General features: G+C 44.7%; 1 protein-coding gene across 1 annotated transcript in view; it reads right to left on the bottom strand.

Moving 5' to 3' along the window:
- The window catches only part of RHAG (Rh associated glycoprotein), a 110,588-nt gene that overhangs the window by 18,997 nt on the left and 66,846 nt on the right, over positions 1–24,745 (bottom strand). The window contains exon 3 of the mRNA XM_073674031.1: positions 11,943–12,090. Within this exon, the coding sequence (XP_073530132.1) occupies positions 11,943–12,090 (148 nt within the window). The remainder of the gene's footprint in view (positions 1–11,942; positions 12,091–24,745) is intronic.

Genomic DNA, 24,745 nt, shown 5'->3' on the forward strand with positions numbered 1-24,745 from the left:
GGTTATCAATAAGGGAACAACAAAAACATTAAACTTTAGGAGGGCGAAGTTTGATCAGCTGAAAGAAAGCCTTCAACTTATAGACTGGGACAAAGTTCTTAATCAAAGGAATACGAATAGTAAATGGGAAACCTTCAAAAGAATTCTGAATACTCAGTGCGAGAGGTATATACCGTATGGGAATAAAAGGGCCAGAAATAAGAGGAAACCAATATGGTTGAACAAGAACGTAAAAGGGGCGTTAAATAGCAAAAAAGAGGCATTCAAGAGATTAAAACAGGAAAACAGTAAGGAGGCACTAATGTGTTACAAGGAAAAAACGAGAACCTGTAAAAAACAAATAAAAATAGCGAAGGAGGAAACAGAGAGACGTATTGCTAGGGAAAGTAGATCAAATCCCAAACTGTTCTTTACGTATATAAATAGTAAAAGGATTAAATCGGATAATATTGGACCGATAAAAAGTGAGGAAGGCAAAATCATAGAGAAAGATGAGGATAAAGCTAATCTATTAAATAATTTTTTTTCGACAACTTTCACAAAGGAAATCGAACTAACAGGAGAAATGAGAAGTGACAAACTTAATCCTCCACTAAGTATGACAAATCTAACCCAAGCTGGGGTACAGAAACGCCTCAGTAACATTAAAATAAACAAATCACCAGGACCTGATGGCATACACCCACGGGTACTAAGGGAACTAAGTAATGTGATAGACAGACCGTTATATCTTATATTTAAGGACTCTGTTGAGACTGGGTCTGTGCCACTTGATTGGCGACAGGCGAATGTAGTGCCAATATTCAAAAAGGGAGCGAAAAGTGACGCCGGAAACTATCGGCCGGTGAGTCTGACGTCCGTTGTGGGCAAAATTTTTGAAAGCTTCATTAAAGAGGCAATTACGGAGCATCTTGATGCTAATAATCTTTTAATCCCGAATCAACATGGATTCATGAGTAGAGATGAGCGTTGTTCTACTCGAACTGTTCGCCAATCTCAAATTCGAGCTGTTTTGGGCGGTGTTCGAGCCGTTCGGCGAACACGAACAATTTGAGAAAAATTCGGCTGTTCGAGGTTATGTTCGATAACTGTTCGTGCACCAAAATCATAACTGGATTTTTTCTCAGTAATGATGAAAATTAATGTTAATACGCAGTTTGAGTGTACAGCGGGGTGGGGGGAGGGGCAGGGGATGGATCTCTGCAGGAACAATGAAGATCTCCATTTTTTTTTCTCTTTCCCGCATTTACAGTGGGGAGGTGCAATCTGTCAGCCTATCAGCAGCGCACACACGGAGCGAAGTGCTTTTTTTCACACAAGCAAGGGCATGTGTCATTGGCAGTGTATGTCACATGTCCTTGCCCTATAAGACCAAGCCATTTTCCCCGTCGCCACCATTTTCTCACTGCTGCAGCTGCGTGTTAGACGGCACCGCTGTTGCTGTGAGCACTATACCTTGTTAATTTCAAGCCAATTTTCGCACAAATATACAGATAGCTTGGGAGTAGGGAATAGTTGTGATTGCAGTCCTTTTAAGGACTAGGTTACAGCATTTCCTACAACTTTTATCAGGCAGGTCTGTGCTCTTAAATAGATAGGTTGTGGGAGTAAAGACTAATTGTAATTGGAGTCCTTTTCAGGACTAGGTTACATCAGTTCCTATCAGTTTTTGCCAGGCAGGTCTGTGCCAGTGCTGTGCAAGTTTTTTTCACAGCATTTGGCTGAATCTAGCAAAGCTAATCCTTTTTGGCCTATTGCAGAGTGTGTTAGTCAGTGGAGTAGCCTATCTGTGTTGCAAGATATACCACCTGTGTATAGAATACCAATTTTTTTACTGCACCTAGTGAAGTAAAATCTTTTGGGCATATCATCATTCTATTAGTCCATCTATACTGATCTCCATCAGGTTGCAAACTGAATCTAATTTTTTTCTGCATCTAGCTCAGAAAAAATATTGGGCTTCTAGCTGTGTGTGGGTCTTGTTCTATTAATCCATCTATACTGACCTCCATCAGGTTGCAAACTGAATCTAATTTTTTTCTGCATCTAGTTCTGAAAAAATATTGTCCTTCTAGCTGTGTGTGGGTCTTGTTCTATTAATCCATCTATACTGACCTCCATCAGGTTGCAAATTAAAAATAATTTTTTTCTTCATTTAGCTCTGAAAAAATATTTGGGCTTCTAGCAGTGTGTGGGACTTGTTCTATTAGTCCTTCTATACTGACCTCCATCAGGTTGCAAATTGAATATAATTTTTTTCTGCATCTAACCCAGCCAATAGTTTTGGCCTAATACCACAGTTTGGCCACTCAGCTCTGCTCGGTTACCATCCATTGTTTTTTTGTGCAAACAACTCCAGAGTTGTGAATTAGTTAACCACCAAAATGAGTGGAAAAAGGCCTGCTGCTGGTGGAAAGGGGAATAGGCATGTTGGGAAGGGGAAAAAAGGTTGTGTCCGTGGGGTAGGTGTTAAAGCAACAGTAACATCTGCAGAAGAAAGACCATCTTCCAGCCAAACTAAAATGTCTACTTCTTTTAGCGGACAATGTGATAAGATCCCTTTCTTACGGCCACGCCAATCGCTACAAATTCCAGATGAGGCACAAAAACAGCAGGTGCTTCAACGGATATCAAGTGCTCCTTTAAGTGGGCTCTCCTCCACATCAACTTCAACATCACAAATACTCCAGTCCTCAAAGGTGTCACCCAAATCGCACTTGCTTCCTCACAGCTCCCAAATCTCCAGCTGCCCGTCTGAGTATGAGGTAGAACAGATGGTTGAGTCTGCAGAGCTGTTTACTCATACTATAGCCTGGGAATCAGAGGTCGACTCCAGCGCTTCTGTGAATCCAGACGAGGAAATGATCTGCACTGATGCCCAGAATCTTTATGAGTCGGATCCAGGACCAGACGCAGAAGGTTCTGACCATAATGTAGACCCTCATTCCCAAACTGTAACTCCTGTTGGTGGAGACAATGAGGAAGACGATGATAAGACTCAAATACCTGATTGGAGCGACAACTTTAGTTTTTTGTCAGGGCAGGAACAGGTTGGCTCTGAGGACGACGGGTGTGATAACACACAGGGTGATGATGATGAGGTTGGAGATCCCACTTACTGTCAACCCACAGTCAGCCAAGAGATGAGGTCAGCAGAGGAGGTGGAGGAAGATGCTAGTGACGACGAGGTCAGGTTGCGCCTTCCTGGACAGAGACGTAGTACTGGAAGCACGTCAACAACTGCATCCTCAAACACAACTCTGCCTCTCACCACAAGTCGTGGTGGCTCTTCAGGTCGCATGGGTGCTAAGCCTTGCATAGCCTGGGCATTTTTTCAGATCGATAAAGATGACCCAACTCGTGTTATCTGTAACATTTGTCAGCAAAAGCTAAGCAGAGGCCAAAAAATACATAGTTTGAGTACTTCATGCATGAACCGGCACATGGACATGAAGCATAAGTTGCAGTGGGAAGCTCAGTGTGCTACAATGCGGCCTAGCCGGCCGGGCCAACCACCGTCTGCCATATCTTGTGCATCCGCGGCCTCTTCATCCTCTGTGACTGGGGGGACAGCAGTCACACCTGTTTTGGGGCGCAGACCTGCCACCTCTTTACCCGCAACAGCCAGCGTGATTGGCAGGTCATCATTTTCTTTGGAGGTGGGAACACCAGCTGGTGTTGAGCGCTGTCCGACATCGATAGCACCACCTTTGGATCAAGGCAACCTAACATGTCCGCCTGCATCTTCCTCACAGACCGGCAGTTTGCCGGGGACACCCTTATCAACCCCGTCTAAGCACAATAGCCAGCCCTCGGTCCCTCAGATGTGGACAAGTAAAAGACCATTTCCTCCTAGCCATGAGAAAGCTAAGAGGTTGAATTTCACCATCTGCAAGCTCTTGGCTACAGAAATGCTGCCTTTCCGCCTGGTGGACACAGAGGATTTTCGAGACCTTATGTCCGTCGCAGTGCCCCAGTACCAGATGCCCAGTCGGCACTACTTCTCAAAGAAAGGTGTGCCTGCGCTCCACCAGCATGTCGCACACAACATCACCGCTTCTTTGAGAAACTCTGTGTGTGACAGGGTGCATTTCACCACAGACACTTGGACGAGTAGGCATGGACAGGGGCGTTACATGTCGCTGACTGGGCACTGGGTAACTATGGTGACAGCAGGACAAGGGGCTGCTGTCCAAGTCTTGCCGTCCCCACGAGTTGTGCGTCAATCCTCTTTATGTCAAAGTTCCTCCACTGCTTCTGCCTCCTCAACCTCCTCTCGGTCTTCCACCTGCACCCAAAGCCTGTCTGGTCATGCCACAAGCTTTCTAACTGCGCAGAAGGGATCCTGCACACCTCCTTACTATGCTGGCAGTAGGGCTCAACGTCATCAGGCGGTTTTTACATTGAAATGTCTGGGAAATGTGAGTCACACAGCTGAGGAGTTGTGGTCAGCTCTGGAGAACCAATTTCATGAATGGTTGTCTCCACTGGACCTGAAACCAGGGAAGGCCGTGTGCGACAATGCTGCAAACCTGGGTGCGGCCCTTCGCCGGGGCAATGTCACACACGTGCCTTGTATGGCTCACGTGTTGAACCTGGTTGTCCAGCAATTTTTAGCCCACTATCCCAGACTAGATGGCCTTCTGCAGAGGGCACCGTCGCTGTGTGCTCACTTCCGCCGTTCGCATCCCGCAGCTCAGCGACTTACATCTCTACAGAAGTCGTTGGGCCTGCCACTTCACCGGCTAAAATGCGATGTGCCTACCCGGTGGAATTCAACTCTGCACATGTTGCAGCGACTGTGGCAGCACCGACAAGCCCTGGTGCAATACGTTCTGACGTATAGCCTGGGCCAACGAGATTCAGAGGTGGGGCAAATCACGCTGGAGGAGTGGTCTCAGATCAGGGACCTATGCACCCTTCTGCACAGTTTTGAAATGGCGACGAAGATGTTTAGTGCTGACGATGCCATTATCAGCATGACTATTCCGGTGATTTACATGCTGGAGCACATGTTAAACAGAATTCGGAGTCAGGTGGTGGCACAAGAGGAGGTGGAGGAAGTAGAGGAGGAGGAGTTGTATGCGGAAGGGCTAACATCTGCAAGGTCCAGACGGTCGGCAGCACCAAGGCGGCAGGCATGTGAGGGTGGGGGAGATGGTTTTACCAGGGCGCATGGTAGCAGCCAAACTAGTGAGGAAGGTGCAGGAGCCCAGGAAGAAGTGGAGGACGAACTGATGGAAGACTCATCAGATGAGGGAGACCTTGATCACATTTCTGTTGTGCGAGGTTGGGGGGAGAGGACAGAGGAAGGAAGCATGATTGTTACCTCGCCACCAACACAACAGGGACTTGGTGCTCCTGGATGCGCAACACACATGAGTGCCTTCTTGCTGCACTACCTGCAACATGACCCTCGAATTGTGAGAATTAGAAATAATCCTGACTACTGGGTTGCCACACTGTTAGATCCCCGGTACAAAAGTAAATTTGCAGAAATTATTCCTGCCATAGAAAGGGATGCACGCATGCAGGAGTATCAGCAGAGACTGTTGCAGAATCTTACATGTGCTTTTCCACAAAATACCAGTGGTGCACGTAGTGAATCTCACAGTTCCAACTTGCCAACCGTGGGACCGTCAAGTGTTCAGCACTCAAACCGTAACAGAACCACAGTATCTGCTGGTAACATCAATTTTGCGGAATCATTTCACCACTTTTTTAGCCCATCCTTTGCAAGGCCACAGGAGACAAGAAGTCTGACACATAGTCAACGCCTAGAGACGATGGTACAGGAGTATCTCCAAGTAAACATTGAAGCCACGACTGTGTCACTGGACCCTTGCTCTTTTTGGGCTTGCCATCTGGATAAATGGCCGGAGCTAGCCACTTACGCCTTGGAGATCTTGTCATGCCCCGCAGCCAGCGTTCTGTCTGAACGTGTGTTCAGCGCTGCTGGTGGTGTGCTGACAGATAAGCGCACGCGGCTCTTCACTGATAATGTAGACAGACTCACGTTCATAAAGATGAACAAATCATGGATCCGAAACGACTTTTCTACCCCTGTGTCATCCTGGGGAGAGTAAAAGCTTGATGATTGGTTAAAATCACCCTACCAACCGTTTTAAGCTTTCAAATTACTAATCATGTTTATCTGTATCTTGACTGGAAAATAATTTGGGCTTTGTAGCAGTGTGCAGCACTGATCCTATTAGGCCATCTATACTAAAGCTTCACCAGATTTAAAATTAAAAATAATTTTTAGCTGCATCTAGCCCGGAAAATAATTTTGGGGCTCCGAGATGCGCAAGACACATAAGTGCCTTCTTGCTGCACTACCTGCAGCATGACCCTCATATTGTCAGAATTCAAAGTAATCATGACTACTGGGTTGCCACACTCTTAGATCCCCCAAACTTTTCGATCAACCTTTTCATTTTAATAAAGACCAAAAAAATGGTCATTTTTGAAATTATAAGCATTAGCAGGTTGTTAGAAACTGAAATCAAACAGTTTTCAACTCAAAACTTTATTCTAGGTGATGTTACATTTTCACATAGGACCCCTTGTTCGAAAGGAGCTTCTGAACTCTCTCGTCCATTGAATTTGTCAGGTTTTGGATGGTTTCTGCTTCAATTGTTTTGTATGAGGACAGAATACCCTCCCAGAGCTGTTGCTTAGATGTGAACTGCCTCCCGCCATCATAGACACTCCTTTTAATGATGCTCCAAAGGTTCTGAATGGGGTAGAGGTCAGGGGAGCATGGGGGTCACACCATAAGTTTGTCCCCTTTTATGCCCATATCAGCCAGAGATGCAGATGTTTTATGTGCAGCATGAGATGGTGCATTATCATGCAGAAAAATGATCTTGCTGTGAAATACACGGTTCTTCTTCTTGAACCATGGCAGGAAGTGCTGTTTGAGAAAATCCACATACATTATGGAGTTCATCTTTAGCGCCTTCAGGGATCCTAAAGGGGCCGACAATCTCTCTCCCCATGATTCCAGCCCAAAACATTACTCCACCTCCTCCTTGTTGGCGCTGTAGCCGTGTTTGCGTGGGGTGTCCATCAACCAGCCATCCTCCACTCCATCCATCTGGACCATCGAGCGCTGCACGGCACTCATCCGTGAACAAAACTGTTTTGAAATCAGTCTTCATGTAATGTTTGGCCCACTGGAGCCGTTTCTGCTTGTGTGAAGTGGATAGAGGAGGTCGACAGGATGGCGTATGCACAGCTGCAAACCTCTGAAGGACCCTGCATCTTGTTGTTCGGGGGACGTTGGAGGCACAAGCAGCTTCAAAAACTTGTCTGCTGCTATGAAAAGGCTTTTTGGCCGCTGCTCTTTCAACCTGACGTAATTGCCTGTAGGAAAGAGTCCTCAATTTGCCCTTATCAGCACGCACACGTGTGTACTGTGAATCAGCTACATACTTCTTGATTGCCAAGACACTTCATCCTGATCATCGCACAATGTTGATTGTAGTCATGCCTTGACCTAAACACTCCACAATTTGTTGCTTCTCAGCAGCCGACACATCCTTTTTCTTTCCCATTTTGGCAGAAAATGTAGGCTGCTTAATAATGTGAGAGAGCCTTCTTAAGTAGTCTTGCCTTTCATTGGACACACCTGCCAAACTAATTAGCACAGGTGTCTGCAATTGCTTACAGTGATATAAAGAGCCCTGACACACATCACCATCAATGAGTTTAACTGACAAACAAACAAATTCTTCCCTTATCACTCCTAAACACTTTTTGCATAATAATTTGGAACACAGTGTACATGTGCTTTTCCACAAAACACCAGCGGTTCACGTAGTGAATCTTACAGTTCTAACTTGCCAACCGTGGTCTGTATGGAGTTGTTCAATAAAGGGCCCAAAATTAAGAAAACATAGATGGGAGAGGTCTCTATGAATAGGAATTCCTAAGTATTTGATACCCTGTGAGGGACAGGCAAAGGGAAAGTTGGACTGGATGGAATCCTATATGGATTTGGGGAGGGAGACATCGAGGGCCTCAGACTTCGCTGCATTGATTTTAAAATTTGACCATGTAACAAAGTGATCTATTTCAGCCATAACAGCAGGGATGGATATATGTGATTGAGTGATATATACTAGGACATCATCAGCAAATAGAGAGCACTTGTACTCGGTGCCTCCCACCTCAATCCACCTAATATTGGGGTTATGGCGAATTGATGAGAGCAGGTGCTCCGTCACTAGGATGTATAAGAGAGGGGACAGAGGACATCTCTGCCTTGTCCCATTGGTGATTGTGAAAGGTGATGAAAATGTTCTGACGCACCCCCTGGGCCTTGGGACACCCGGAGCCGGACCCTTTTTGGTGGATGCTGGTGGTTGTAGTCTTCGTGGCGGCGACCCGGTTCCGTGGCTCAGGGCGGTCAAACCAGTGGCGGAACTATTTATGTGGTTTTGATGTTTAAATGTCCGACTACGCCACCCGTGGATTGCGGTCAGAGTGAACCGCTGCTACAGGGCAGACCGCTGAGGCTGGTGTTGTGGGTGCAGCAGAGCGTAGCATAACTCCCCACGGGAGGAGTATAGCCTCAGGGCAGTGTATGCGGAGGATGGGGGTGATGGTGCAGGGCAGCAGCAGTAACGACACGGAGTCAGTGATGCAGTCCAGGGCCTTTACTCACAGTTCTTATTATCCAGACCACGTCTGCAGGTAACGGCTGCCCACGTCGTACTGTGCTCACCAGGTGAGGGGCTCAGACAACTCCCAGATAACTTTGGAGCACTTCACAGGACCCCCTTTGTGTGTCCTTTGTCTGGCCTTTCTTACCAACACTTCTGTCCGGCTGCCTCGGGCCTCCTCTTGGTAAACTTGGCGCCAGTTTCCCTGACCCTATGTGGTGCCTTCCTAGCGGGTGTATCGAGGGGCTGCGCCACATAAAATGTCAGAGCCTCCGGTTTCTAGCTGAGGGTCGTTTCCTGCCTCCACTAGTTCGGGGACCGGTCTCCCCCTTTGGCCTGACCCCTCCACGCAAGTGGATTCGGGCGTGCGGTGGTGACTCGCCCGTCCGCACCCCTGGGATCCCTTCATTCCTCGTTCCTGGAGCCTTCTCCGCTCCAGGCCTGGGCCTCTGTTACTAGGCCCGCCTCCGGAGCAGAGCTCATGCAGAGCCCCTGCTCCCTGCCACTTGTGCTCAGACTTCTCTGCACTGAACTAAGATGGTGCCCACCTTTTATACTCCCTTCTCAATGCACCCAGGAACTGCTTCCTCCCTGCTCCTGCACTACAGGGTTCCCCTTCCTCAGTGTTCCCTCCCCCCACTCCAGCCAGGGACAGGGACTGTCGTGCCCATCTCAGGGGCATATTGGTCGCCCTGCCCCACGGCAATGTGGTGTAATGCATGCAGGTGTCGGGTCCTGATCCACACTCCATCCTTACCCGAGAGTGAGATATCACACCTCTGGGTGAGGTGCAATACGTCTGTAGCAACCGAGCCCTCAGGGTGCTACAGTTTCATTTATCTTCAGCCTAGGTGACGTATTGCGATACAGGGCCGTGATTTTGGCTATAAAAGGGTCCCCTAGACCCCTACCCCAAGCTTTTTAAGAGAATCATATATGGCGTGCCAGGAGACTCTATGGAATGCTTTCTCAGCATCCAACGAGAGTATCTAATTACAAATTTTTAACTGCATCTAGCCCAGGAAATACTTTGTGCCTAGTAGCAGTGTCTGCTAGTCAGCGGATTATCCCGGCTGTTAAGCAAGCTACACCACCTGTAGTTTAGACACTTAATTTTTTCAAAGGAAATGCTTCGGGACCATGGGATACTTAGTGAAGAGCATCAGGAGGCACCCCAAGGCATAGGGGCTGGGATTGGCAGTAGGATGCCTTGCGGTGGACAGCCGAGCTCGATCCTTATAAAAGCTTTTTAACTGCAGCAGCTTTAGTGGACGCTACTGGAGCTGGAATTACGCGGCTGCTGGCATGAGACTTGCCCTCCAATAGATCCTTGTAAATGGATTTAAAGTGTATTCATTCAAATTAGAGAGACAATTTAAATTAAAAAGCTTAGAGCTGCCTCCACCACAGGGGGGCTCGCTCGACCCACCAGCGGACAGGCACCAGTATTGGGAGAGGGGGGCTGGCCGTCAGGGTTCACCGCGGCTCTGGCACAAACCCGGCGACACGGAGGTGGCACGGGCAGGAGCGGACTGGCCGTGTCGGCTTCTCACTTTTTGGATTTTAGAAGGGCATGACATGCCTATATCTGTGTCTCCCCCTCCTTTTACTCCTCCACCTCTTTTATTTTCGCATGACTATATGTACTTGTCACTTTTCCATGTGTTAGTTATGTCTTCTGAGCAGTTTGTCAGCTTTTGGACACCTTTGAAGGTGTTTTCTATGTGTTTCTATGTGTTTTTGTTTGCCTGCCATTGTTTTTAACGGTGTTCGAAGGTGTTCGACGAACAGTTCGACGAACAGTTCGGCGAACACACGGGTGTTCGACGAACCGAACCGAACTCGAACACTACGGGGGTGGCTCAACACTATTCATGAGGAATCGCTCCTGCCAAACAAACCTGATTGACTTCTACGAGGAGGTTAGCTTTCGAGTAGATCAGGGGGAACCAGTGGATGTCGTGTATCTCGACTTCTCAAAAGTGTTCGATAGCGTGCCACATAATAGGTTGGTATACAAAATGAGAATGATGGGGCTGGGGGAAAATGTCTGCAAGTGGGTAACTAACTGGCTAAAGGATAGAAGGCAGAGGGTGGTTATAAATGGAATATACTCAGATTGGGTAAGTGTCACTAGTGGGGTACCACAGGGGTCTGTACTAGGCCCAATGTTATTTAATATCTTTATTAACGACATAGTCAACGGGATAAATAGTAAAATATCAATATTTGCAGATGACACAAAGTTATGTAAAACAATTAATACAAAAGAGGACAGTGCAGACCTACAGAGGGATTTGGATAAGCTGGGTAGGTGGAGCATTAAATGGCAAATGAGGTTTAACGAGGAGAAATGTAAGGTCATACATATGGGAAGGAAAAATGGAAGTCACCAGTACTCACTGAATGGGAAATCATTGGGGAATTCAGAGATGGAGAAGGACTTGGGCATCTTGATTGATAGCAAACTAAATTGGAGTGCCCAAAGTCAGGCCGCTGCTTTAAGGGCAAACAGGGTAATGGGATGTATCAGAAGAGGTATAGCTGCAAAGGATGAGAACATTGTTCTTCCACTGTACAAAGCACTGGTCAGACCACACTTGGAATACTATGCTCAGTTATGGGCCCCAATATATAGAAAGGATATAAATGAGCTTGAAAAGGTACAAAGGAGGGCAACAAAATTAATAAAGGGAATGGAGGGACTGCAATACCCAGAGAGGTTGGCAAAACTAGGACTATTCAGCTTGGAAAAGAGAAGGTTGAGGGGGGACATAATAAATGTGTACAAATATGTTAGGGGACAGTATAGAGATCTTGCCCGAGATTTGTTCAAAAGGAGGGATATTACGGTAACAAGAGGGCACTCACTAAGACTGGAAGAGAAAAGGTTTCAGCACCAGCATAGGAAGGGGTTCTTTACGGTAAGAGCAGTGAGAATATGGAATTCACTGAGTGAGAAGACGGTAATGTCGGATTCACTACACCAGTTCAAGCGGGGACCGGATGCATTTCTAGATACCAGGCAGATTTCAGCATATACTTAAAAATAAAATAAAATAGTAGGTTGATACAGGGATTTATTCTGACTGCTGGTTTCAGAGTCGGGAGGGAATTTTTCCTCAGGTGAAGATTGGCCAAATCATTTGGGGTTTTTGCCCTCCTCTGGATCAACTTTAGCAATTACAGAACTAACAGGTCGAACTTGATGGACGCAAGTCTTTATTCGGCTTTACAAACTATGTTACTATGTTACTATGTTACAGCACTTACCCCCAAGTAGTTCACAAGATGTTCATTACATGCAAATATGCCAATCTCAAGGATGGCCATAATAAGCATCTGCAGAGGACTCGTCTTCCCCAGCACAGCTCCAAAAGAAATAAGAACGGTTGCAGTACTGAAGTCAGCATTAATCATACTGGAAAATGAAAAGACAAAAAGCAAAATAATTATAAAATATGCAGATTTATCAGAACTTATGCATCAAATTATTACATCATTACATAGCTAAAACAATTAGGTCCATCAAGTTCAACTGTAAAATCTTTAAAATCGAAAATGATGAAGGGATTGAAGTAATAAAGAGGATGAGGTAATCGTACTGTAGAAATGGCCACACTGACCCTCTTGCTGTTTGCAACGACAAAAATTAAATAATTTTCCACATGATACTAAGCTAGTTGTGTCAACAAGACCACCAATTTTCAATAATCAGATCACCAAAGATTCTGGCTTCTGGTGTCAACTGTGAAAAGTGAACAACTAAACCAATACATGCCGACCAAGTAGCACTGTTGTGCTCGTCGACCTGTAGATCTCCAGCTGCTGGAACTCTACAACTCCCAGGACGCCCTTACAACCTGTGATTCTCAGGACATGCCAAAAGCTTTAGTTTTGTAACAGAAAGAGAGTCGTAGGTTTGGGGAACACTGATATATTACTGGTCACCTGAGAGTACTGGTCAGTCTGTTCTTTGTTGGCAGCTCTCTGCTCTCTCTTGGTTATAAGCAGAGTCAGAAACTTAAGTGAGGAAGCATACAAAAATTAATAAAATGCCAAATTTGGGGTGGGAGCGTCAGCTGCTCAAGGTTGGCACAGAGATTTACATTGACACAACGAGCTTCAATTGGATCCGATATTTTCTCACCTTGAGCCAATAAGCTTAGTGGTTATAGTCTGACAATGGGGTTGTACACTTGGTAGTATTAGGCACACAGCTTGGTAGTTACTAAAAAAGTGATTTCCTAACTTTGAAACATTTTACTATCCCAAAGACTGAATAGTTTTAAAAATAATAATATCATTATTAATTATTAACACAACGAACAGAGAAGAAGTATTGGAGAAGAAGGTTATACGTGGAGAGGAGGACCACTGAATTAAGTTATAAGTCCCTCAATATACCTGTAAGTTATCTCCAAAACAACACCAAAGGGATTTAATCATAAAAATATATACATTATTGAGAAAAATTCATATCATATACAAAAATTACTCAAATATAAATAGTGGGGGAAGGATTAAAGGGGAGGGAGGACAGCTGAAGAGGAAAAGCAGGGTAAGGTAGAAAAAACCCTGCAAAGAGACTTGCATCCCCTATGTAACACTCAATGAATAATGGGTGTTAAAATTTTCTGCCAGCCAGGTGATAAAAAAAGATTAAAGGCCCCGTCACACTTAGCGACGCTGCAACGATCCCGACAACGATACGACCTGTCGGGGATTGTTGCTGCGTCGCTATGTGGTAGCTGGTGAGCTGTCAAACGATGTCCTGCTCCTGGTTACGAGCCTGCTGAAGCAGGAGCAGGCTGGTAACTATGGTAAACATCGGGTTACTAGGGGCACATGCGCACCTAGTAACCCGCTGTTTATCATGGTTACCACTCTGCTACAGAGAGCGGAAGGTTACAGCTCACTTTAGCAGGCTCGTAACCATGATAAACAGCGGGTTACTAGGTGCGTGTGTGCCCCTAGTAACCTGATGTTTACCATAGTTACCAGCCTGATCGCTGCTCCCGCTGGTCACACACAGCGATGTGTGCTGACCAGCGGGAGAGCAATGACCAAAAAATGGTCCAGGACACTTTGCAGCGATCAGCGACCTCACAGTTGGGGCCTGATCGTTGCAAAGTGTCACACATAGCGACATCGCAGGTGAGGTCTCTGTTGCGTCACCAAAACCATGACACAGCAGCGATCTCGCTAGCGATCTCGCTATGTGAGACGGGGGCTTAAGAAAAGACCGAGATAACATGTATGTACAGTACAGACCAAAAGTTTGGACACACCTGTTCATTTAAAGATTTTTCTGTATTTTCATGACTATGAAAATTGTACATTCACACTAAAGGCATCAAAACTATGAATTAACACATGTGGAATTATATACTTAGCAAAAAAGTGTGAAACAACTTAAAATATGTCTTATATTCTAGGTTCTTCAAAGTAGCCACCTTTTGCTTTGATGACTGCTTTGCACACTCTTGCCATTCTCTTGATGAGCTTCAAGAGGTAGTCACCGGAAATGGTTTTCACTTCACAGGTGTGCCCTGTCAGGTTTAATAAGTGGGATTTCTTGCCTTATAAATGGGGTTGGGACCATCAGTTGTGTTGTGCAGAAGTCTGGTGGATACACAGCTGATAGTCCTACTGAATAGACTGTTAGAATTTGTATTATGGCAAGAAAAAAGCAGCTAAGCAAAGAAAAACGAGTGGCCATCATTACTTTAAGAAATTAAGGTCAGTCAGTCCGAAAAATTGGGAAAACTTTGAAAGTGTCCCCAAGTGCAGTTGCAAAAACCATCAAGTGCTACAAAGAAACTGGCTCACATGAGGACCGCCCCAGGAAAGGAAGACCAAAAGTCACCTCTGCTTCTGAGGATAAGTTTATCCGAGACACCAGCCTCAGAAATTGCTGGTGAACAGCAGCTCAGATTAGAGGCCAGGTCAATGCCACACAGAGTTCTAGCAGCAGACACATCTCTTCAACAACTGTTATGAGGAGACTTTGTGCAGCATACCTTCATGGTAAAATAGCTGCTAGGAAACCACTGCTAAGGACAGGCAACAAACAGAAGAGACTTGTTTAGGGTAAAGAACACAAGGAATGGACATTAGACCAGTGGAAATCTGTGCTTTAGTCTGATGAGTCCAAATTTGAGATCTTTGGATCCAACCACCGTGTCTATGTGCGACGCATAAAAGGTGAATGGATGGACTCTACATGCCTGGCTCCCACCGTGAAGCATGGAGGAGGAGGTGTGATGGTGTGGGGGTGCTTTGCTGGTGACACTGTTGGGGATTTATTCAAAATTGAAGGCATACTGAACCAGAATGGCTACCACAGCATCTTGCAGTGGCATGCTATTCCATCTGGTTTGCGTTTATTGGACCATCATTTATTTTTCAACAAGACAATGACCCCAAACACATCTCCAGGCTGTGTTAGGGCTATTTGACCAAGAAGGAGAGTGATGGGGTGCTACGCAAGATGACCTGCCCCCCGCAGTCACCACACCTGAACCCAATCGAGATGGTTTGGGGTGAGCTGGACCGGAGAATGAAGGCAAAAGGGCCAACAAGTGCTAAGCATCTCTGGGAACTCCTTCAAGATTGTTGGAAGACCATTTCCGGTGACTACCTCTTGAAGCTCATGAAGAGAATGCCAAGAGTGTGCAAAGCAGTCATCAAAGCAAAAGGTGGCTACTTTGAAGAACCTTGAATATCACACATATTTTCAGTTGTTTCACACTTTTTTTGTTAAGTATATAATTCCACATGTGTTAATTCATAGTTTTGATGCCTTTTGTGTGAATGTACAATTTCCATAGTCATGAAAATAGAGAAAAATCTTTAAATGAGAAGGTGTGTCCAAACTTTTGGTCTGTACTGTATGTCACATAAAATAGTTAATAAATAACATTTCCCACATGTGTACTTTATATCAACACAATTTTTGGAATTACATTTTTTTCTTGTTAGGAAGTTATAAGGGTTAAAAGTTGACCAGCGATTTCTCTTTTTTCTAACAAAATTTACAAAACCATTTTTTTAGGGACCACATCACATTTGAAGTGACTTTGATGGGCTTTTATGACAGAAAACACCCAAAAGTGATACAATTCTAAAATCTGCACCCCTCAAGGTGCTCAAAACCACATTCAAGTAGTTTTTTAACCCTTCAGGTGCTTCACAGGAATTTTTGGAATGTGGAAGAAAACAATGAACTTTAAACTTTTTTTCACAAAAATTTTACTTTAGACCCATTTTTTTTTACAATTGCAAGGATAATAGGAAAAAAATGTACCACAATTTCTCCTGAGCACACAGATACCCCATATGTGTGGGAAAATCACTGTTTTGGTGCACGGCAGGGATCGGAAAGGAAGTAGCGCCATTTGACTTTTTAAATGTAAAATTTGCTTGAATATCTAGCAGATGCCATGTCACGTTTCAGGAGCCCCTGATGTGCCTAAACAGTTAAAACCCCCCTACAAATGACACCATTTTGGAAACTAGACCTCCTCAGGGAACTTATCTAGATTTGTTGTGAGCACCTTGAACCCCCAGGTGCTTCACAGAAATTTTTATCATTGAGCCATAAAAATAAAATTTTCACATTTGTCCCACAAAAATGTTTTTCAGCCCCCAATTTTGTGTTTTTATAAGGGTGCTTTCACATAGCGTTCTGTGTCCCTGTCGGGGCATACGTCTAAAATTCCCTACAAAACGGGGTCTGAATGTATGCTCTGACAGGCCCATAGACTGCAATGGTGACGGGCATAGCGAAAGTGCGCTCTGCGATGAACTTTTTTTATGAGTGTACGCCCACAGGAGGTGGACACTCAGACGTAGGCTGCTGCGTCTGAGTGTCTGCCTTATGTGGGCGCACACTCCCAAAAAAGGTGCACGGCAGAGCGGACGTTCGCTCTGACCATCACCATTGCGGTCTATGGCCCTGTCAGAGCATATGTCCAGACCCCGTTTTGTGGGGAATTTTAGGACGTATGCCTAGATGGGGAAACTGAATGCTATGTGAAAACACCTTAAGGGTAGCAGGAGAAATTGCATCATACCATTTGTTATGCAATTTCTTCTGAGTATGCCGATACCCCATATGTGGGGAAGAAGCACTGTTTGGGCGCACTGCAGGGCTGAGAAGGGAAGAAATGTCATTTGACTTTTTGAATGTACTTTTATGCATGCCTAATAAAAAGACGAACATCGTGGGATCACAGGCCAGATGACGTCCACGGTGCCTTCATCTGCCTCATTACAGTTAATCTTCCGCCGGGGGTTCCATCTGAATCACATATTTTAGAGATTTATGCGGGAACCACGGTGTAAGCGCTCAGCGCAGAGCACAGATTAGATGTGAGCTGAGCCATACTGCGATCTTTGAGAGGCAGAATGAACAAATCAGCAGTAGGTGAAGAATTGTTCTTATTTATTTTTTACGCTGTTCATCGTGAGGTGTAAGTAATTAGATGATTTTATTCTTCAGGTTGATGCGATTACAGCAATCACTCTGCTTCTTATATGTTTTAACTTCTGCTTTCTCACAACTCACCCACCCTTTAACACAGTCTGTGCATTCTCTCCATATCAACCCCTCCCTTCTCTCCTCTCCCATGTATAACTCTGAGGCCCTTCTGACATTTCTAACCCACTCCAAACCAGCCACTACCTCCATACAGCACTCAAAACATTCATACAAATCATTGCACCACCTTCTCTTTCTCTTTTTTCTCCTTTTTCTAGTCGCTGGTGACATCTCCCCCAACCCTGGACCTCCCTCCACTAGCATACACTACTCTCCTCCAGCTGCATATAGAAACCCAGCAAATCTTATTAACATTCAGTGCAAGCCCTATCCTATTGCTTTCCTTTGTGCTCTCTGGAAAGCACGGTCTGTGTGTAACAAACTAACTTACATTCACTATTTTTTCCTCTCTAATTCCCTAACCTTCTGGCTATTATAGAAACCTGGAACCAGCAGTCAGACACCACCGCCGCCTCTCCTCTCTCATTTGGTGTGCTGAAATTTTCACATACCATCAGACCTGAGAACAGACAGGGTTGAAGTGTTGGCTTGCTCCTTTCATTATAATGTGCTTTCCAGGTCATCCCCCCGATCCACACTTATGTTTCCTTCCTTTGAAGTCCACACAGTCAGACTCTTCAAAACCTTCTCCCTGTAAGTGGTGGTTGTCTATCGCCCCCCAGGCTCCTCCAGCCTGTTCATGGATCCTTTTGCCACCTGGCTTCCTCACTTTCTATCCTGTGACATCCCACCCTCATCATGGGAGACCTTAACATCCCTATCGATGCTCCCCTCTCCCAATCTGCCTCTCATCTACTTTGTCTAACCTCCTCATTTAACCTCATTTAACCTCCTCATTCGGCCTCTCACAGTTTACTAACTCTCCTATGCATGAAGACGGGAATACTCTGGACATGGTCTTCTCCCATCTCTGCTCGGTGCATGACTTTGCTAACTCCCCTCTCCCGCTCTCAGACCACAACCTTCTTTCCTTCTCTGTCAAGAACTATCTCCTCACCTGGGACACCCCCACTTACCACTGTTAGAACCCTCCTGTTTGTTTTTGTCACGTGACCATCTTCCTATATATTCCAGCTCCGCCCTTCTGGCTTTGCTGGGCTTCAGTGTTGTTTTGACTGTCTCTCTAGCCAGGTGCTTTTGTGCCTATCTATCTCTAGTTTGCTTGGTCCTCTGGGACCACTAGAACTTTTGTCAGTTTATCTTTTGCTCTGCAACAACTTCTGTTAGGAGGTGTCTCATTTTTGTCCCAGTCCTTAGTTCTTTTAGGGACCCCTCCCTTTCTCTATAGGTCTCCGTTCAGACTAGCCGAGGACGAAGGCGGGTCTGGTCACAAGGAACAGGTTGTCCGCTACAACGTAGGGACTCAGCTTAGTCTTACTGTAGGGACAGCTCTCCCCATCTTTCCCTAGTTTATGTTGCAGATCATAACAACCACACTTATAGAAATAAACGTACCATGAATACCCAACAGTCCAAAACGACTTTTTGAAACCTTCAACTTCCTCCTGAAACCTAAAGCACAGGCCCCCATCACAAACCTTAGTGGTGAGGATCTGCCCACTTATTTCCTAGAAAAAATCAACGACATCCATTAGGATATCTCAGCCCAATCTCCCCAGTGCCTGGATCCTCTTCTCTGCCACACTTCAAGCTCACTTGCCTTCTTTGAACCTGTCACAGAAGAAGAATTTACCCAGCTCCTCGCTTCCGCTCAGCCTACAACCTGCAACAGTGACCCCATTTCCTCACATCTCCTGCAGTCTCTCTCACCGGTGGTCACCACTCACCTGACTAAAATATTTAACCTCTCACTTTCTTCAGGTATCTTTCCCTCCTCATTTAAAAATGCCTTCATCACCCCTATACTTAAAAAGCCATCCCTGGACCAGAACTGTACTGCTAACTACAGACCTGTCTCTAATCTTCCATTCATCTCTAAACTCCTGGAATGCTTGGTCCACTCCCATCTAATCCAATTTCTCTCAGATAACTCTCTCCTCGACCCTCTACAATCTGGTTTCTGCTCTTTACACTCCACTGAAACTGCCCTCACTAAAGTCTCTAATGATCTACTAACAGCTAAATCCAAAGGTCACTCCTCCCTGCTGATTCTCCTGGATCTCTCTGCTGCATTTGACACTGTGGCTCACCAGCTCCTCCTCACTATGCTCCGCTCTATTGGCCTTAAGGAAACCGTTCTCTCCTGGTTCTCCTCCTACCTCTCTTACCGCTCTTTCACTGTATCTTTTGCCGGCTCCTCTTCCTCTCCTCGTCCCCTTACTATCGAGGTTCCTCAGGTCTCAGTCCTAGGCTCCCTCCTCTTCTCTCTATACACTGCCCCTATTGGACAAAAAATCAGCAGATTTGGGTTCCAGTATCACGACTCCCAATTATACACTTATTCTCCTGACATCTCCTCTACCCTAATACAAAATACCAAGGATTGCCAGTCTGCTGTCTCTAACATCATGTCCTTCCTCTATCTTAGACTGAATCTCTCCAAAACTGTACTTACTGTGTTTCTCCCCTCTACTAACCTAACTCTACTTAACATTGAAATTACCTTCGTGAGTTCAACCATAACTCCTAAGCATCATGCCCGCTCCCTTGGGGTGATATTCAACACTAAACTTTCCTTTACTCCCTATATCCGATCCCTCACCCGCTCTTGTCACCAGCATCTTAAAAACATCTCCAGAATCCATCCAACCTTTTCTCACCTTTGAAGCTGCTAAAAATCTTACTGTCACTTTTATTCACTCTCGTTTGGACTACTGCAACTCTCTTCTGATTGGTCTCCCTCTTACCAAACTTTCTCCTTCCCAATCCATCCTGAATACGATAGCCAAGGTCGTATTTCTGTCCAGCCGCTTCACTGATGCCTCCATCTTGTGCCAGTCATTATCCTGGTTACCCATTCACTGTTAGAACCTTGCTCTTAGGTTTTTTTCCTTTGCTGATCACATGACCTTGTTGGCCTATTTAAGCCTGCTCCGCCCTTCTGGCTTTGCTGGACTTCATTGTATAACTACTTTCTAGCTAGCCTGTGCTCTGTATCTTACTCTGTTAGTTTGCTTGGTCTACGGACCTCTATGTTCTTTATATTTTGTTTGTTCGTCTGTCTGCTACTATTTCTGTTAGGAGGTGTCCCGTATTCCTCCCAGTCCTTAGTACTTGTAGGGATTCCTTCCCCACATCTATAGGTCTCCGTACAGACTAGCTTAGGACTTTAGCAGGTCTGATCGCAGGATCAGGTTCCCTGTTACATCGTAGGGATTCAGCTGAGTTCTATCGTAGGGACAGATCTCCTCTCTTTCCTTAGCTCTGGTAGCAGAACATAACAGTAAGTCCAGCCTGCAAATTCTCTAAGGAAAGATTTTTCTGTTCCATCATGGTGTCGGTTCAGGATTTGGTTCATCGCCTGCAGGGACTCTCTCTGGAGGTGGCCGAGCTCCGTCAGCACGTGAGTAACTGTCCTGGAGCACATTTCTTGGAGCCTAAGGTATGTTTGCCGGATTTATTTTTTGGTGAACACCGAGAATTTTTTTCATTTAAAAATGCTTGCTTATTGTATTTTCGTTTGAGACCCAAGTCCTCTGGGGATGAATCCCAGCGCATAGGGTTCATAATGTCACTTTTGCGCAAAGAGCCTCAGGAGTGGGCCTTTTCTTTGCAACCTAGTGATACATGCTTCAGATCAGTGGATAGTTTTTTTTTCTGCTTTGGGACTATTATATGATGATCCTGACCGTGTCGCATCAGCTGAAACTGAGTTAAGACGTTTGAGACAGGGATCAGGTAATGTGGAAAAATATTGTACTCATTTCCGTCGTTGGTCTACTCAAACAGGGTGGAACGATTCTGCTCTGAAAAGTCTATTTCTTGCTGGGCTCAATGAAAGGGTTAAAGACCTGCTAATTGCTTATCCTACACCTGAAGATTTGCAACAGGCTATGCAATTAGCTATACGGGTGGATAGGAGACTGCGTGCAAGGGTTAATGAGAGCAAATCCTCTGCTATGTCAGTTTCTGGTTATGAGAATGTGTGTACTAACAGTGGTGAATCGATGGAGATTGGATCGGTGGCACCTCGCTCTCAAGAAAAAGACCGTCGATTTTCTGAAGGCTTGTGTTTCTATTGCGGAAAATCTGGTCATTTGATTAAAGGCTGTGAGCTTCGTATGAAGAAAGAAAAAAAAATGGTCAGTCATGCCCGTATTGCCTGTTTAAATTCCAAGGGTGTATTTTTAGCTGCTTCCACGATTGCTCAGGAAAAATTAATGGAATTTCGGGTGTTTGTTGATTGCGGATCTACTCTGAATGTAATTGATGGGGGATTCTTGGAAAGACTCAATTTAAAACCCGAACCTTTATCATCCCCCATTGCTGTGGTTTCTGTGGATGGTTCCCCTTTGAAGAATATTACTCTCAAGGTCTGTGAATTTCCTCTCACTATTAATGGTGTTCACCATGAGAAATTGGATTTGGTAGTTTTGAATAACTTGCCTTCTCCAGTAATATTGGGATTGCCCTGGTTAAAATTTCACAATCCTGTACTGGATTGGTCTACCAATGAAATTAAATCCTGGAGCCATAAATGTTATGACAAGTGTTGTAACGGGCGTATTGCAGCTTTGGATAGGGGAGAATTGCCTGTTCCTATTCAGGATTTTTGGAGAGTTTTTTCTGAGAAGGAATCGCAGGTTTTGCCTCCCCATAGAGACTATGATTGTTCTATTGAATTTGTCCCTGGAGCGACTCTTCCTAAAAGTCGTTTATTTAACCTTACTATTCCTGAGAGGAAGGCTTTGGAGGAATTCATACAGACAAGTTTGGCCGCCGGTCACATTAGGCCCTCTAAGTCTCCTGTGGCGGTTGGATTTTTTTTTGTAAAAAAAAAGGACGGCGGTTTACGTCCTTGTCTGGATTTTCGTGAGATTAACAAAATTACTGTAAACAATCCTTACCCACTGCCATTGATTCCTGATCTGTTTAACCAGTTAATGGGGGTCAAGTGGTTCTCTAAAATTGACCTTAAGGGGGCATACAATCTGTTGCGCATGAAGGAGGGTGATGAATGGAAGACTGCTTTTAACACTCCTGTGGGTCATTTTGAGAATCTGGTTATGCCTTTTGGTCTTACTAATGCTCCTGCATTTTTTCAGAATCTTATTAATGACATCCTGAGACCTTTGATCGGCAAAAATGTGGTTGTGTATTTGGATGACATTTTGATTTATTCGCCGGATCTGGAGTCTCATTGGCGGAGCGTACGTGAGGTATTACAGTTGTTAATGGACAATTCGCTTTTTGCTAAGCTGGAGAAATGTGAGTTCGCTGTACAGAGAATTAGTTTTTTGGGTTACATTATCTCCAGCGAAGGTTTTGAGATGGACCCGGTTAAAGTTCAAGCTGTACAGGAATGGCCTAGGCCTATTGGTTTGAAATCGATACAGAGGTTTTTAGGTTTCGCCAATTATTACAGAAAATTCATAAAAAATGTTTCTAGTAATGTCAAACCTCTGACCGATCTCACCAGGAAAGGCGCTGATGCGGTTCAGTGGTCTTCTGAGTAGAGATGAGCGTTGTTCTACTCGAACTGTTCGCCAATCTCAAATTCGAGCTGTTTTGGGCGGTGTTCGAGCCGGTCGGCGAACACGAACAATTTGAGAAAAATTCGGCTGTTCGAGTTTATGTTCGATAACTGTTCGTGCACCAAAATCATAACTGGATTTTTTCTCAGTAATGATGAAAATTAATGTTAATACGCAGTTTGAGTGTACAGCGGGGCGGGGGGAGGGGCAGGGGATGGATCTCTGCAGGAACAATGAAGATCTCCATTTTTTTTTCTCTTTCCCGCATTTGCAGTGGGGAGGTGCAATCTGTCAGCCTATCAGCAGCGCACACACGGAGCGAAGTGCTTTTTTTCACACAAGCAAGGGCATGTGTGATTGGCAGTGTATGTCACATGTCCTTGCCCTATAAGACCAAGCCATTTTCCCCGTCGCCACCATTTTCTCACTGCTGCAGCTGCGTGTTAGACGGCACCGCTGTTGCTGTGTGCGCTATACCTTGTTAATTTCAAGCCAATTTTCGCACAAATATACAGATAGCTTGGGAGTAGGGAATAGTTGTGATTGCAGTCCTTTTAAGGACTAGGTTACAGCATTTCCTACGACTTTTATCAGGCAGGTCTGTGCTCTTAAATAGATAGATTGTGGGAGTAAAGACTAATTGTAATTGGAGTCCTTTTCAGGACTAGGTTACAACAGTTCCTATCAGTTTTTGCCAGGCAGGTCTGTGCCAGTGCTGTGCAAGTTTTTTTCACAGCATTTGGCTGAATCTAGCAAAGCTAATCCTTTTTGGCCTATTGCAGAGTGTGTTAGTCAGTGGAGTAGCCTATCTGTGTTGCAAGATATACCACCTGTGTATAGAATACCAATTTTTTTACTGCACCTAGTGAAGTAAAATCTTTTGGGCATAGCATCATTCTATTAGTCCATCTATACTGACCTCCATCAGGTTGCAAACTGAATATAATTTTTTTCTGCATCTAGCTCTGAAAAAATATTTGGGCTTCTAGCAGTGTGTGGGACTTGGTCTATTAGTCCATCTATACTGACCTCCATCAGGTTGCAAATTAAAAATAATTTTTTTCTTCATTTAGCTCTGAAAAAATATTTGGGCTTCTAGCAGTGTGTGGGACTTGTTCTATTAGTCCTTCTATACTGACCTCCAGCAGGTTGCAAATTGAATATAATTTTTTTCTGCATCTAGCTCTGAAAAAATATTTGGGCTTCTAGCGGTGTGTGGGACTTGGTCTATTAGTCCATCTATACTGACCTCCATCAGGTTGCAAATTAAAAATAATTTTTTTCTGCATCTAGCTCTGAAAAAATATTTGGGCTTCTAGCAGTGTGTGGGACTTGTTCTATTAGTCCTTCTATACTGACCTCCAGCAGGTTGCAAATTGAATATAATTTTTTTCTGCATCTAGCTCTGAAAAAATATTTGGGCTTCTAGCGGTGTGTGGGACTTGGTCTATTAGTCCATCTATACTGACCTCCATCAGGTTGCAAATTAAAAATAATTTTTTTCTGCATCTAGCTCTGAAAAAATATTTGGGCTTCTAGCAGTGTGTGGGACTTGGTCTATTAGTCCATCTATACTGACCTCCATCAGGTTGCAAATTAAAAATAATTTTTTTCTTCATTTATCTCTGAAAAAATATTTGGGCTTCTAGCAGCGTGTGGGACTTGTTCTATTAGTCCATCTATACTGACCTCCATCAGGTTGCAAATTAAAAATAATTTTTTTCTGCATCTAGCTCTGAAAAAATATTTGGGCTTCTAGCAGTGTGTGGGACTTGGTCTATTAGTCCATCTATACTGACCTCCATCAGGTTGCAAATTAAAAATAATTTTTTTCTGCATCTAGCTCTGAAAAAATATTTGGGCTTCTAGCAGTGTGTGGGACTTGGTCTATCAGTCCATCTATACTGACCTCCATC

Source organism: Phyllobates terribilis, unplaced genomic scaffold, assembly GCF_046119375.1.
Source record: "Phyllobates terribilis strain yellow unplaced genomic scaffold, ASM4611937v1 Scaffold_3__8_contigs__length_932513732, whole genome shotgun sequence".
NCBI lineage: Eukaryota > Metazoa > Chordata > Amphibia > Anura > Dendrobatidae > Phyllobates > Phyllobates terribilis.